Here is a 16,056-nt window from a genome sequence, read left to right as displayed (position 1 = left end):
AACAGATGCTTTCAAACTGCAGTGTTGGAAAAGACTCTTGAGAGTCCCTTGGACAGCAAGGAGATCAAACCAGCCAATCCTAAAGGAAATCAGTCCTGAATATTCATTGGAAGGACTGATGCTGAAACTGAAACTCCCAATACTTTGGTCAACCTGATATAAAGAACTGACTCACTGGAAAAAGACCCTGATGCTGGGAAAGATTGAAGGCAGGAGGAGAAGGGGATGATAGAGGAGGAGATGGTTGGATGGCATCACCGACTCAATGGACATGACTTGGAGCAAGCTCCAGGAGATGGTGAAGGACAGGGAAGCCTAGCGTGCTGCAGTTCATGGGGTTGCAAAATCGGGACATGACTGAGCAAGTGAACAACAACTCCGCAAATTACTGCAGAGGTTAGAGTACTGACTTCGAAGTAGGTTTTTTAAACCTAATTTTATTGAGCTGATTTTATGTGCCAGGAAGTGTTCTAAGAAAAGACCCAGAACACGGGAGATAAATACAGGTTCCACATCCTTTGACAATTAGTACAAACATGACTGGGCTTCCCAGGTGGCTCAGACGGTAAAGAATCCGCCTGCAACGTAGGAGACCTGGGTTCATCCCTGGGTTGGGAAGATCCCCTGAAGGAGGGCATGGCAACCCACTCCAGTATTCTTGCATGGAGAATCCCCATGGACAGAGGAACCTGGCTGGCTACAGTCCATGGCATCTAAAGAGTTGGACACGACTGAGCCTGAGCGACAAAGCACGCACACACAACCAGTCTCAAGTCCCAAGGGGACACCAGCTTTCCGGAACTAAATGGCTCGCACTCGAATTTCCGGGGGGAAGCTTGAGTGTGTTACTACGGATCTATTGCTTTTGCCTGCCGGAGATCGATCTTAGAAAGACCCAGCACTGGGAGGCTAAGGAAAAGAGGTGAGTCAAGGACGTCTTCGTAGCGGAACTACTGAGATTCGGGAGGCCACGCTGGTTTTGTTTGGCGTCCAGACGACTCGGACAGTTCGGTCATGTTCGGCTACGCGGTGAGGCGCGCCCTGCGCAAGAGTAAGACCCTTCGCTACGGAGTTCCCATGTTGGTGAGCGCAGTGGAGGGTAAAGTGTGTGTTAGAGGCGGGTGGGGATGAGGGATTCCGAAAGGGTGGGACCTCAAGATTGGCTGGGACGTGAGTGCGGTGAACCTGTAATGTGTAGGGGATGAACCGCAACCTGCGCTAGAATGTGGCCGGCCTTTCAGTTCAGTTCAGTTCAGTCGCTCAGTCGTGTCCGACTCTTTGCGACCCCATGAATCGCAGCACGCCAGGCCTCTCTGTCCATCACCAACTCCCGGAGTTCACTGAGGCTCACGTCCATCGAGTCAGTGATGCCATCCAGCCATCTCATCTTCTGTCGTCCCCTTCTCCTCCTGTCTTCAATATTTCCCAGCATCAGGGTAGTTTCCTAGTCACTCCCCGCGCTGGTAGTTCGACCTCAGGTCCTTGTCTGACCTTTGGTAGTTAACCTGAATGTGCTTCTGAACCAGATTTTAACCCGAACCAGGCTTTAGCTAGAGCCTGGATGATTACTAAACTCCCATTCCCCGACCCCAACCTCCCGTCTGCCACTCTACAGCTTGAATATAACTCTGGTCATCGAAACTAGTTATATTCACTTAATTTAACTACACTTTTGGGCATCCTCAGATTTCAGTTTACTAGTTTGTGAATTGGCTTAATTTTTCCAGGGTTGTTATGAGTTAAAAAAAAAATCCTTGTGAGTTAAATGTAGCACAGTGTAGCAGCCCTGCAAAGATAGTCGCTGCATTATGGTTGGTATTTTTAAAGCACATTGCAAGTAGTTTTGGCACTTCTTTGTATCCACTCCTACATGGAGTTCTCAGAAGATCCTGTTCGTCTTGAAGATTCAAGTTAATGCTTAATACTTAACACCAACCGGAGTTGGAATCCAGTGAAACCACACTCTTTCTTTTCTTTTTGACCTTGGCAAGGTATTTTGTTTCAACAAGCCTTGATGCCATACTAAATGAAATAATATAAATAAAGCAGGTGAACAGTTTTTAAATAGTTTATTACTTTGATAAGAATTTGGTACAGGAAAAGTTACCAGATTTTGCATTTAACCAGGACTAAAGGAAAGTAGTGACCTTAGAAAAGTAATGTGTTTTTTAGTTCATCTTTGATGAAGGTGGATTCTTTTTAATCTTTAAAGACTCCTTTTTATCTTTTTAAAAGTTTAAAGAAAATCATTTATGAGACAATGCAGAATTATATTTGTGTAGCCAACAGGGACTGTGTAAAAACTATCCTCCCTGTGGATTCCCCTGCCACAAAATAGAGGTCCATTCAGAAACATGTGATTGTCAGTGCAAGTTGAGGTCACCTGCATGTTCCACTGGAAGATAGTTTAGTTTGTTATCTTTCAAAATCATCAAAGCTAAGCTCTTAAAACCACTAGTATTAAAGTAGCTTCTAGGGACTCCCTCATTTGTTTCTTAGACAAGACTACCGCAGTAGACTTCTTCCTAAGTGTATTTCTCTGTACTGGTCTCTGTGTCTATACTGGATCTGTGCTACACTGGACCTAGGTCTATACTGTTTCAAAATGTGGGTCCTCCGTTGACTCTATGGACCTTTGTCCACAAAGTGGTCTCTCTGCTTTTTAGTACACTGTCTAGGTTTGTCATAGCTTGTCTCTCAAGGAGCAAGCATTTTTTAATTTCATGGCTGCAGTTACCATCCACAGTGATTTTTGGAGCCCAAGTAAAAGTCTGTCACTGTTTCCATTGTTTCCCCATCTATTTGCCATGAAAGGATGGGACCAGATGCCATGATCTTTGTTTTTTGAACCTTGTGTTTTGAGCCAGCTTATTCACTCTCCTTTTTCACCTTCATCAAGAGGCTCTTTAGTTCTTCTTGGCTTTCTGCTATAAGGGTGGTGTCAACTGCATATCTGAGGTTATTGATATTGGAATAACCTTGATGGAAAAGTCTCATTTGAATATCTTGATTCCAGCTTGTGCTTCTTCCAGTCTGGCATTTTGCATGATGTACTCTGCATATAAGTTGAATAAGCAGGGTGACAATATACAGTCTTGACGTACTCATTTCCCAATTTGGAACCAGTCTGTTGTTCCATGTCCAGCTCTAACTGTTGCTTCTTGATCTGCATACAGATTTCTCAGGGGGCAGGGAAGGTGGTCTGGTATTCCCATCTCTTGAAGAATTTTCCACAGTTTGTTGTGATCCACACAAAGGGTCCTAGACAAGTAACTAATTCTGTAGGGGAAAATATTTAACTCAGTTCTCTAAAACCCAGCAGTACTAGAAAGAGCTCAAATGATGCATGGTCTTCATCATATATCAGTTGGATATTCCATATTTACTATATTACTGTGCCATAATTTTTATAGCATACTACTGTACTTAAAGTTGAAATTATTTTCTCTCTTTGTTGTCATCGTTCATTTGCTCAGTCGTGTCTGACTCTTTGTGACCCCATGGACTGCAGAGTGCCAGGCTTCCCTGTCCTTCTCCATCTCTTGGAGCTTGCTCAAATTCATGTCAGTTGAGTCGCTGATGCCATCCAACTATCTTATCTTCTGTCGCTCCCTTTTTCTGCCTTCAGTCTTTCCCAGCAGCAGGGTCTTTTCCAGAGTCGGGTCTTCACGTTGAGTGGCCACAGTATTGGAGCTTCAGCTTCAGCATCAGTCCTTCCAATGAATATTTCAGGGTTGATTTCTTTTAGGATTGACTGGTTTGGTCTCCTTGCTGTCCAAGGGATTCTCAGGAGTCTTCTCTAGCACCACAGTTTGAAAACATTAATTCTTTAATGCTCAGCCTTCTTTATGGTCCATCTCTCACATCCATACATGACTGCTGGAAAAACCATAGCTTTGACTAGGTGGACGTTTGTCAGCAAAGTGATTTCTTTGCTTCTTAATATGTTATCTGGGTTTGTCATTGCTTTTCTCCTGAGGAGCAAACGTCTTTTAATTTCGTAACTGCAGTCACTGTCCACAGTGATTTTGGAGCCCAAGAAAATAAAGTCTGTCACTGTTTCCGTTTTCTCCCCATCTATTTGCCATGCAGTGATGGGACCCTATGCCATTATCTTAGTTTTTTTAATGTTGAATTTTAAGCCAGCTGTTTTACTCTTTTTTTTTCTTTTTTTAATCTCTTACATAAATGTTAGTGCTTGCTTCACAAGAATATTTATTCAACAACAAACAGAAGAGGACTTAGACTCCCAGATATAGGCTAACAGTACTCTCCTTCCCTTCTTCCCCAAACCACTTGGAAAAGAGAATATATTTGTTGTTTCAATTTGTGCACTGCCCATTTAGTCCCCAGAATTTACCTTTCTAATCTGACCAGTCATTACTGGTTTCTGCATACTAAAATGCAGACCATTTAATGTCTGAAGATGGTTTTAGTATATTCATTGTTTGGAAACTATCATCACAGTCTAATTTTAAAACATTTTCATCACCCTAAAGGAATCACCAAACTCACTTGTAGCTGCTTCCTGTTCTCCTCTACTCTTCCGTCTTAGGTAACCACTAATCATCTCTATATAGATGTAATAGAATAATATAATTTGTGGTGTTTTGTGAGTGACTTTGTTCACTTAGCATAATGTTTTGAAGGTTTATTCATCTAACAGGTATCAAAGTGTCATACCCTTTTAGTGACTAGATAGTATTCCATCAGTGGGAATATTTATTGTCCATTGATAAGCATTAGTTGGGGTTTTTTTAATTCATTTCTTGGCTATTATGAATAATGATGCTATGAACATTCATGTACAGATTTTTGTATGGATGTGTTTTCATTTCTCTTGGATAAATGCCTACTAGTAGAATTGCTGCATCATATGATAGCCCCATGTTTAACATTTTGAGGAACTGTCAAACTGTTTCTCAAAAAGTGCATCATTTTACATTCCCCCCAGCAACATATGAGACTTCTGATTTTTCCACGTTCTTATCAACAGTTGTCATTGTTCACTCTTTAAAAATAATTAAACCCTTACAAGGAGATGTGAAGTGGTTTTGATTTGCTTTTCTCTCCTGGTAGCTCAGCTGGTAAAGAATCTGCCTGCAATGCAGGAGACCCTGGTTCGATTCCTGGATTGGGAAGATCCCCTGAAGAAGGGATGGGCTACCCTCTCCAATATTCTTGGGCTTCCCTGGTGGCTCAGACAGTAAAGAATCCACCTGCAATGTGGGAGACCTGGGTTCGATCCCTGGTTTGGGAAGATCCCCTGGAGGAGGGCATGGCAACCCACTCCAGTATTCTTGCCTGGAGAATCCTCATGGACAGAGGAGCCTGGCAGGCTATAATCCATGGGGTCACAAAGAGTCAGACACAACTGAGCAACAAAGCACAGCACAATGACTAATGATGCAGGTCATCCTTTCTTACAATTGATTATTGGTTGTCTGTATATCTTCTTTGAGGAACTGTCTATTCAAGTTTTTTGCCCATTTTTAAGAGAATGTGTTTTTCTTTATATTGGGCAGAGGTTTCCTTAAACACCTGGATTCAGTAAGTTTCCTAGTCTTTGCCAAGGGGCTCTGTGTGCTAGATTGGGCATTCCTTCAATACTCAGGCAGGTTACAACTCTGCCTTAAAGTTTTACTTATTTGCTCAGAGCCTCAAAGTTAGCCATTGTTGAGTGTGTAGGATCTTCTCAGAAATCTCCTGAACTTACACACAGCTATTGGCATGTGGACCATTCTGTTCATATGTATGTGTAACCAAAAGTAGGATGTGGCTGCTTGCAGCTCAAAAGCCAATAAAAAAGTAGTTAGTGGAAAGGAAAGGTTGCTTTATTTTGGATGCCAGCAACATGGGTGAACTATTTCAAGTCCTAAAAGATGATACTGTTATAGTGCTGCATTCAGTATGCCAGCAAATCTGGAAAACTCAGCAGTGGCCACAGGACTGGAAAAGGTCAGTTTTCATTCCAGCCCCAAAGAAAGGCAATGCCAAAGAATGCTCAAACCGTCGCACCATTGCACTCATCTCACAGGCTAGCTAAGTAATGGTCAAAATTCTCTAAGTGAGGCTTCAACAGTACGTGAAACGAGAACTAACAGGTGTTCAAGCTGGATTTAGAAAAGGCAGAGGAACCAGAGATCAAATTGCCAACATTTGTAGGATCATTGAAAAAGCAGGAGGGTTCCAGAAAAGCATTTATTTCTGCTTTATTGACTACACCAAAGCCTTTGACTATGTGGATCACAACAAACTGGAAAATTCTTCAAGAGGTGGGAGTACCAGATCACCTTACCTGCCCCCTGAGAAATCTGTATGGAGGTCAAGAAGGAACAGTCAGAACCAGACATGGAACAGCAGAGTGGTTCCAAATTGGTTAAGGAGTGCATCGACGCTGTATATTGTCACCCTGCTTATTTAACTTATATGCAGAGTACATTGTGCGAAATGCTGAGTTGGATGAAGCACAGGCTGGAATCAAGATTGCCATTTAGTTGGTGTGCTTTTACTTTCTCATATACTAAGTGTATAGTCTTTCTGTAGTTCATAGGTCTTTTATAAGAATTAACTGATACAGTGATTGTGATGTGGCATATAAATCATAGGATCAAGTACAGGTATAAATTAGTGATTTTGGTATTTGCTGATATGCTAAAATGTTTCCCAGTGATAGTATATACTACATTTGCTCTGAAAAGATGAATGGTAACTCACCAGGAAGAATAATCTATAGGATTTTGTATAATCTTCTACCCTTGGCATTTAGATAAGTAGTATATAGATATGTTGAATTCTGCCCTTCTATTTTAATTGTTTCTCTGTTTTGTTTCAGTTGCTGATTGTTGGAGGTTCTTTTGGTCTTCGTGAGTTTTCTCAAATTCGTTATGATGCTGTGAAGATTAAAGTAAGAACTCTCTTTGGAGTTTGAGATGTATATATGTATATTTTGGTTTATGAGACATGGATACTTAAAATACTAAGCTGTCTGAATTTTATCTCGCCTTTTTTTTTTTTAATATTTATTTATTTATTTGGCTGCACCGAGTCTTAGTTGCAATATGTGGGATCTATTTCCCTGAGCAGGGATTGAACCCAGGGCCCCTGCATTGGGAGTGTGGAGTCTTAGCCACTGGACCACCAGAGATGTCCTTATCTTGCTTTTTAAGTCTGATGAATGATCTTTGGGCTCTTTTATAAAACCTTTCTTTAAAAATTTTATATATATTATTTAAACTTTTTATGTATTTATTAATTTTGGTTGGCTGTGTCTTGGTTGCTGTGCAAGGACTTTCACTAGCTGCAGTGAGCAGGCGCTGCTCTCAGTTGTGGTGCACGGCTTCTGTTGAGGAGCACAGGTTCTAGAGCACGTGTGGCACATGGCCTTAGTTGCTCCACAGCATGTGGAATCTTTCTGGACCAGGGATTGAACCTGTGTCCTCTGCTTTGACAGGCAGATTCTTAACCACTGGACCACCAGGGAAGTCCTATACAATTTTTAAAGATAAGTTTCCATTTAGAGTTATTACAGAATGTTAGCTATATTCCCCATGATGTGCAATATATCCTTGAGCCTGTCATACACCCAGTAGTTTATACTTTCACCACTTTACCCCTGTATTGCCTGTCCCCTCCCCCTACTGGTAACCACTAGTTTCTTTCTGTATTTGTGAGTCTGCATCTTTTTTGTTGGGCTTTCCTGGTGGCTCAGATGGTAAAGCATCTGCCTGCAATGCGGGAGACCCAGGTTTGATCCCCGGGTGGGGAAGATCCCCTGGAGAAGGAAATGGCAACCCACTCCAGTACTCTTGTTTGAAAAATTCCATGGACGGAGGAGCCTGGTGGGCTACAGTCCATGGTGTCGCAAAGAGTCGGACACAACTGAGTGACTTCACTTTCTTTCACTTTTCCTTTTCGTTATATTTACTAGTTTGTTGTATTTTTTTAGATTCCATGAATGCATGGTATTTGTATGAATATGTGGAGAAAGAGACGTAGATAATGGATTTATGGGGGTCTTTTTTATAGTCTGCTTTTATCGTAGGACTAGTTTGTTTGCTGTATTTGTGAGTCTGCTTCTTTTTTATTACTTTTACTAGTTTGTATAATTACTACCAAATTCAGGTCTGTTGTTACAAAAGAATTCTGGTTAATTCATTCAAAAGTATGTAGCTTTTGTTTGTGGCACACATCTGATTCTTGTTTTTTTTCCCAAGTACAGTTAACTCGGAAACAACAGAGGTTTAGACTGTGCTGCTCCACTGGTACCGTGGACTTTTTTTCAATAAATACTACAATACTTTACAGTCTGCAGCTGGCTAAATCCAGGCATGTGGAACCCACAGATATGGCGGGCCAAGTGTATATTTATTGAGGAAAATCCTTATATAAGTGGACTCTCAAAGAACAAACTTGTGTTGTTCAAGAGTCAGCTGTATTTTATTAGCAGACCTCAGTAATGTTGGTGGGAAAGTAGAGTATTGAAAGCTTATTCAGTTTTTTCAGTTAATCTTATGGTTTAAGAGAAATACCGACTTAAGCTAGTGTTAAAGACAGTAAGTATTAGAATAAATATTAAATTAAAAAGGAATATATGGTTTCTGTGAGGGACTAGACCAGTTATCAACTGAGTTTTAAAGTTTCTGTTAGCATCCCAATTATTTTATTAAGGACTTTTTGCCCTTTTGCTCTAAGATGAAAGTTATAGTAATCTGACTTTTGGAAATGGGATGTCATATACATATTTGAAAAATAATTGCGTATTTGTCATGAGTTTAATCATGTCTTAGATCCTACAGATAAAGATTCAAGAAACTGGTTCTTATAAAGCTTATAGCATAATCAAGGCTGTGCTGTGCTATACTTAGTCACCCAGTCATGTCTGACTCTTTGTGACCCCATGGACTGCAGCCCACTAGGCTCCTCTGTCCATGGGGATTCTCTCAGCAAGAATACTGGAGTGGGTAGGCTATCCTTTCTCTAGGGGAACTTTTGACCCAGGGATCAAACTGGGGTCTTCTGCATTACAGGCAGATTCTTTACCAGCTGAATTATCCAGAAAGCCCCATAATCAAGGTTGGAAGACTTCTAATATAAAAATGTATCCAAACATACAATATAATAATGCCTAGTGAAATGCTAGATTAGAATTTTGCATAATACATTGCTAGAACTTCAAGGAGAAATATATAGTTTAGATTTGGGAAAGGGATACCAGAGGTCTGCTAGAGGTATCAACCTTTGAATTAAGGCTTTAAGAATGATAAGAGTTAAATGATAGCTAAATGATGAAAATGATTAGTATTATATAACATAGAGGGACTGTTGGGCATATGGTCAGATTTTCAGTTTAGAACTCTCTGGCAAGAGTACAGGATGGATGGAGATTAGGGGAGCAAGATAGGGGGGAAGAGAGTGTTTCAGCGGGAGATAGAGAGACCTGTTAAGATACTTTGGCAGTAATATAGATGAACAATACTGGAATCTGAAGTAAAACATTGGCAATGACAATAGAAATGAATGGATTCTAAAAGAATTTGTAGCAGCAAGTTGATAGTGATATATGCAGTATTAAAATCTAAATAAATATGGGATGACTTAAGACTTTGGTTTTAAGGACTAGGTAAATTTTCACAGCAAGGGAGAATGAGGGAGATTGCAATAACAGAAGAGGTCTAGAGGATGGGGTCAGAGTAAAGAAAACAAAGTTGAGAGAAATGAGGTTGATTGAAGTTGAGAGGATGAGATTGGTTGAGGTCTGTGGAAGGAGGCTGAGAGGACAAAGTTTAGCTGAGAGCAGGATCAGAGGACAAGACCTACTGAGAGTGAGAGGTCCAGGTTGGTTGATACTGAGAAGTCAGACTCTGGTGAAGTCAAGACTTAGTGTTTAGGTAAGGCTGAGTTCAAACAAGGTTGAGAGGATAAGGTGGACTAACTCTGAGAGGAATTGAGAAGATTGGTTGAGGTTGACAGGAATTACGAGGGTTGAGAGGCTGAGATTAAGGGAGAGTCAAGAGGGAAAATTCTTAAAGAGATGGGAATACCAGACCACCTTACCTGCCTCCTGAAAACCCTGTGTGCAGCTCAAGAAGCATCAGTTAGAACTGACATGAAACAATGGACTGGTTCAAAATTGGGAAAGGAGTACATCAAAACTGTATGTTGTCACCCTGCTTATTTAACTTAAATGCAGAGTATATCATGTGAAATCCTAGGCTGGATTCCAGCACAAGCTGGAATCAAGATTGCCGGGAGAAATATCGATAACCTCGGATATGCAGGTGATACCACCCTAATAGCAGAAAGTGAAGGGGAACTAAAGACCTTGGTGAAGGTGAAAGAGCAAAGTGAAAAAGCTGGCTTAAAACTCAACATTCAAAAAACTAAGATCATGGCATCTGGTCCCGTCACTTCATGGCAAATAGATGGGGAAAAAATGGAAGCAGTGGCAGATTTTATTTTCTTGGGCTCCAAAATCCCTGCAGATGGTGATTGCAGCAATGAAACTAAAAGATGCTTGCTCCTTGGAAGAAAAACTGTGACAAACCTGGATAGTATATTAAAAAGTAGAGACATTACTTTGCCAACAAAGATCCATATAGTCAAAGCTGTGGTTCATCCAATAGTCATGTACAGATGTGAGAATTGGATCATAAAAAAGGCTGAGCTGTTAAGAATAGATGCTTTTGAACTGTGGTGCTGGGGAAGACTCTTGAGAGTCCCTTGGACTGCAAGGAGATCAAACCAGTCAGTCATAAAGGAAATTAACTTTGAATATTCATAGAAAGACTGATGCCGAAAACGACGCTCCAGTAGTTTGGCCACCTTATACAAAGAGCTGACTCATTGGAAAAGACCCTGATGGTGGGAAAGATTGAGAGTAGGAGGAGAAGGGGGGCAACAGTGGATGAGGTGGTTGGATGGCATCACTGAATCAATGGACATCAGTTTGAGCAAACTCCAGGAGATAGTGAAGGACAAGGAAACGTGGCATGCTGTAGTCCATGGGGTTGCAAAGAGTCAGACATGACTTGGTGACTGAACAACAGCAACTGGAGGCAGAGGGCCAAGCTTCAAAACCAAGTTGTGCCTCTTTGACAAGTCATTCAGACTCCCTGTGTTCCATTATTCTTGCTTTGTTCAAATAGTAATACTTATGTCATACACTTTTTTGTGGGTTATAGGAAATAAGAAATGTCAAAATACGTGGCATATAGCAGGTGCTTGGCAAATTTTTGGCTGCTATTAGTTGTAGTAGTGGTCATAGTACTGTTGAGATATTAGTTGTCATACAATTTGATAGATTGTGGAGATTCTCCAACAATTTTGTAATCTGCCATCCCATCTGAGCCATGCTTATATTAACTTTTTAAATTGCAAATGGAATCTAACAGACTTAAGTAACTTACGGCTGCTTTTATTTTTCTACAGATTGATCCTGAGTTAGAAAAAAAGCTGAAAATGAATAAAGTGTCATTGGAATCAGAATATGAGGTATAGTATGCTAATGTAGCAACATTCCTAGTCTGTGAATGGTTCTATCTGCCTTAAGGTAAATTCAAATTATTACCAGTACAGAAAAAAAATTACCTTAAATATATGTTATTGGAACAACTATGTGGTTGTTTGAGAAGACAGTAAACATGGATCTGTTTTTCATATACTATGAGTAAATTCTAGATGGATCAAGAATTTAAAAATAAAAAAACCCGAAAGGCTAAAAGTACTAGGAGTAAAAAATGAAATTTCTTTTTTGTGTTCTTGAGTCAGAAAAGCCTATTTAAATGTGATGAGAAATAGAGATGCTTTAAAAGTAAATATTCAAAGATACCACCTAAAAAAAATTTGTGTAATATAAAGTCAGTAGTTAGATGAGAAATCCTAAAAATATTGTTTATCCTTATCATGATGAATTGATTATAAAGAGCAAATCAGTATACAATTTCAACAACTCAGTTGGCAGTGGAAACATGAGCAAAACATGTAATGAGTTCAGAGACAAGGAAATAAATAGCATTTTTAAAACATAGATGTTCAACTTATAATAGAAATGTTAATTCACATTATAATGAAATGTCATTTTTCCAGCTATCTGATTAATAAAATCAAGGAGTTTATAGCATGTTTAATTATAGGATGTTGGGAAGGAGGACATTCTCCATCTCTTATCATATTTTCCCTTTTCTTTTTATGTGTGGTCCTTTTTTATTGAAATGTAGGCATTGTGAATAGTAAATATTGAAGAGACTTGTGAAGGGTGGTTGATTCTCATTTTAGCAGTTCAGTCATTGGCTGGTCATTTGGAGCTTGATTTTACACTCTATAAGTGAGGATCTGTGGAAAGGCTTTGAGGTTTCCTAAATCCCCTGAACTTTGTGGGACTCCTCTGAATTGTTTTCCCGAGAGGATCTTGTCAGAGCTAAAGACTGGACCACTGTGTTGTTTGCTATTTTTGTTTTAGTTTAGTTTGAAACTGGACCGCTTTTACATAAAGTAATTCCGTCAGCCTTGCATCCCATCTAACAGTTATTCTTAAATTCTTTAGAGCACATATGTCTTACGTTATCTGAGTGAAGGCCATTGTTCTCTCTTAAAGCCTTTTTTTAACTTTGGAGCATTTCATAACTATACTTGAAGATAATTTACTCTGTTCTTGAATTAGTAGAAATTTGTTCACCTCTGTAGATTTAAACTCTTGGTAAAGCTCTAAGAGAAATGTAGAGAATCATTATTCACTATTTCCCCATTATTTTCTCTTAAACAGTATATGAGCTATGAAGGGTTTGTCTGGAAGTAGATGTTCCTTATAGTTCTTTTAGAAACCATAGAATATGAGAGCTGAAGAAATCATGCAGACCATTTGGTCTTGTCTTTTCATTATTACTTATGAGAAAAGTAGTGCCCAGATAACTCAAATCACTTGCACAGGGTTATATAGCTTATTGGTAAAAGAGTAATGTTTAATATCCAAGTGTCAAGGTCAATTTATATCATTTCCTCTGTCACTGGATGTAAGCTGTCCTGTGTTCTCTGTGTTTCTTTTTAATTATTCCAGAATAACCAAAGCACATATATGAAAGTTACTGTCAGAATAGTGTGAGAGGATAAAGAAATGTTTATGTTCTTCCCTTTTTTCCTGTTTTCATTCCTGTGCTTCAGAGGTACAGCTAACTAAAGATACAGTGATCCAAACTCTATGTGAAACTAGTTTTTATTGCCCCAGAGGGCTTTGCTCACAGCCTCTATAGGGAATGGCTTTTCATTCTTCAGGCCAGGCTCATTTCTCAGGTGCGAAACAAATCATTGTGCTATCTCTTCCTTCTAGCAGACTCTATACAGTCTCCACCTTTGGTCTCTTCCTTTCATTTACTGCCAGCACCTGTGCTAATCATTACTGTGCTGGATCAGTGTTCAGGTGGAATTTCGTTTTCTCAGCTGCTTCTCTTTGTGCTCTCAGAAATAAAACATGTAAATTATTCAAGAAATACAAGTCAGAATGACTTGGAACAAAGAGGAACCACCTCACATAGATCAGAATGGCGATCATTAAAAAAAATCTACAGATAAATGCTGAATCCGGTTTAGAGAAAAGATAACCCTCTCGCACTGTTGGTGGGATTGTAAATTGGTGCAGCTACTATGGAAAACAATATGGAGGTTCCTCAAAAAACTAAAAATAGAGTTGCCATATGATCCAGCAATCCCACTCCTGAACATATATCTGGAGAAAACTATAATTCAGAAAATATATGTACCCCTATGTTCATGGTTGCACTATTCACAATAGGCAAGACATGGAAATAACTTAAATGACTATTGACAAATGAATGGGTAAAGACAATGTGGTACATATGTACAATGAAAATTAAAAAAGAATGACACCATTTGCTGCAGCATGGATGGATCTAGAGATCATCATACTACGGGAAGTAAGTCAGAAAGAGAAAGACAGATGCCATATGATATCACTTATATGTGGAAGCTAACATATGACACAAATGAACATATTGACAAAACAGAAACAGACTCTGATATAGAGAACAGATTTTTGTCTTGCCAAGGTGGGGGCAGGTGGGGGAGGGAAGGATTGAGAGTTTGAGATTAGCAGATACAAAGTATTATATACAGAATGTGTAAACAAGAAGATCCTACTGTATGTATAGCACAGGAATGTATATTCCATATTCTGTGATAATCCATAATCCATCATGGAAAAGAATATGAAAAAGAATATATGTGTGTGTATGTATACGTATATATGTATAACTGCAGAACTTTTGCCATAGCAAAAATTAACACTATATTGTAAATCAACTGTAATTCAACAAAATAAATTTTTTAAAAAACATGTAGACTCTGTTCCTTTTTTAATAGTTTTATTCTGATGAGGGGAAAGATAGGCAGTAATGTCAATAGCAAGAAAAATAAGCTTGACATGCAGTTGATTTGTTTACTAGAATTATAAGTGGGGGCCTGTTGAATTCTTTCTACTCATTTATTCAGTTAGGTCCTAGCCAAACTCACAGGGCTCCTATACTAATATTTATGGTCTAATTTTTGTGGCTCTGTAGAAAATAAAGGATTCCACCTTTGATGACTGGAAAAATATTCGAGGACCCAGGCCTTGGGAAGATCCTGATCTCCTCCAGGGACGAAATCCAGAAATCCTTAAGACTAATAAGACAACTTGACCATGTTGATTCTGTTTTTACTTTTTAAATTTTAAATAAAAATGTTATCAACTGGAATTCCAACCATATACTCCTATCCAATGGAGAGAGAACTCCAGACCTGCAGAAGCCTAGATATGAGTAATTTGATGACAAGTACTCTTGATAAAAAGTCAAGTACAGGTTTGTATAAGGCCCAACTCTTCCATTTGCAAATGAAAGTAACAATGTTGACTATATATATTTTTTACTGCTCAATAAACATGTGAATACTGCTACTTAAAGAGTGTCCTTTATTCTACTCCCAACATGCATGCATGCTAAGTCGCTTCAGTCATGTCTGACTCTTTGCAAGCCTATAGACCATAGCCCACCAGGGTCCTCTGCCCATGGGATTCTCCAGGCAAGAATACTGGAGTGGGTTGCCATTCCCTCCTCCAGAGGATCTTCCCAATTCAGGGATCGAACCCACATCTCTTATGTCTCTGCATTGGCAGGCAGGTTCTTTACCACTAGTGCCATCTGGGAAGACCACCCCCCGCCCCCCCGCCCGTATTTCTTTTCCACCAGCAAGTAGGATTCCTACTTGACAATAGTTGGTCTAGATCTAAATTTTAATAGTCATGTCAAACAGAATTTTATATCAGACCTGTGTGGAAAATAATCAGTCTGGTGAGATTCTTGGTTTTAATTTTAATACCTCACATGACATGCTTATCAGTCTCCGAGGCATCACCTGATGATTGTATTGATACCATTAAAATGTGTTAAGAAACATATATTGTCCCAAGTTAAAGGGAAAATAATGAGGTCTTAACTTCCAGCCTAATATACAAAAAAAATTGGAAAACTGAAAATTTATATTCTTTGATCCATGAGAACGGAGGTACAGGATAAAACCATCATCTGAAAACTTGAGATACAGACAAATATAGAGAATCTCCTCCAGTTTTGCTGGAGGAGAAATCACCTGGAAACCCCTGCTGGGCCCAGCATCAGATAAAAATACCTAAAGGGAAATTGATGACTCCTAGAGACTGAGCATGGACTAACCTGAGAGTTAAAAACTCCTGGAGATCAGGACAGGAACAAACTTTGACTTCCAGAAGCCCCACCACCTTCTCACAGTGAATGTTGGAGAAAAATCTTGTTCTTCTAACAAGGGGAGGGAAAGTAACCATTTTGAAATATGCCCCCCAAATTCTCTTAACAAAATCCTGGTCTCAAAGGGAACTAACTCTTTTGGTAGAGCCTAATTACACTCGATTTTCCCAGAGCATAACCAACTGGTGTAAGGGAAATACCCAACTCTAGCCCCTACCAGCCTTTCTCACCTAAATGGGGGGAGGAGAGCAGGGAGTAAGACTGAGAAGCAGTTGTGAAGGTT

At 39.5% G+C, this 16,056-nt stretch overlaps 1 protein-coding gene across 1 annotated transcript; it reads left to right on the top strand.

Moving 5' to 3' along the window:
• Positions 1-864: 864 nt before the first annotated feature.
• On the top strand, positions 865-14,953 carry LOC102393166 (cytochrome c oxidase assembly protein COX16 homolog, mitochondrial). Its single transcript, XM_006056131.3, has 4 exons — positions 865-1,083; positions 6,836-6,907; positions 11,431-11,493; positions 14,571-14,953. The coding sequence occupies exons 1-4, from the start codon at positions 1,015-1,017 to the stop codon at positions 14,688-14,690; spliced, it is 324 nt and encodes a 107-aa protein (XP_006056193.1). The 5' UTR covers positions 865-1,014; the 3' UTR covers positions 14,691-14,953.
• Positions 14,954-16,056: the final 1,103 nt, after the last annotated feature.

This window comes from Bubalus bubalis, chromosome 11 (genome assembly GCF_019923935.1).
Source record: "Bubalus bubalis isolate 160015118507 breed Murrah chromosome 11, NDDB_SH_1, whole genome shotgun sequence".
Classification (NCBI taxonomy): domain Eukaryota; kingdom Metazoa; phylum Chordata; class Mammalia; order Artiodactyla; family Bovidae; genus Bubalus; species Bubalus bubalis.
The sequence above is the reverse complement of the archived record's forward strand: the minus strand, read 5'-3'. Positions and strand labels throughout refer to the sequence as shown.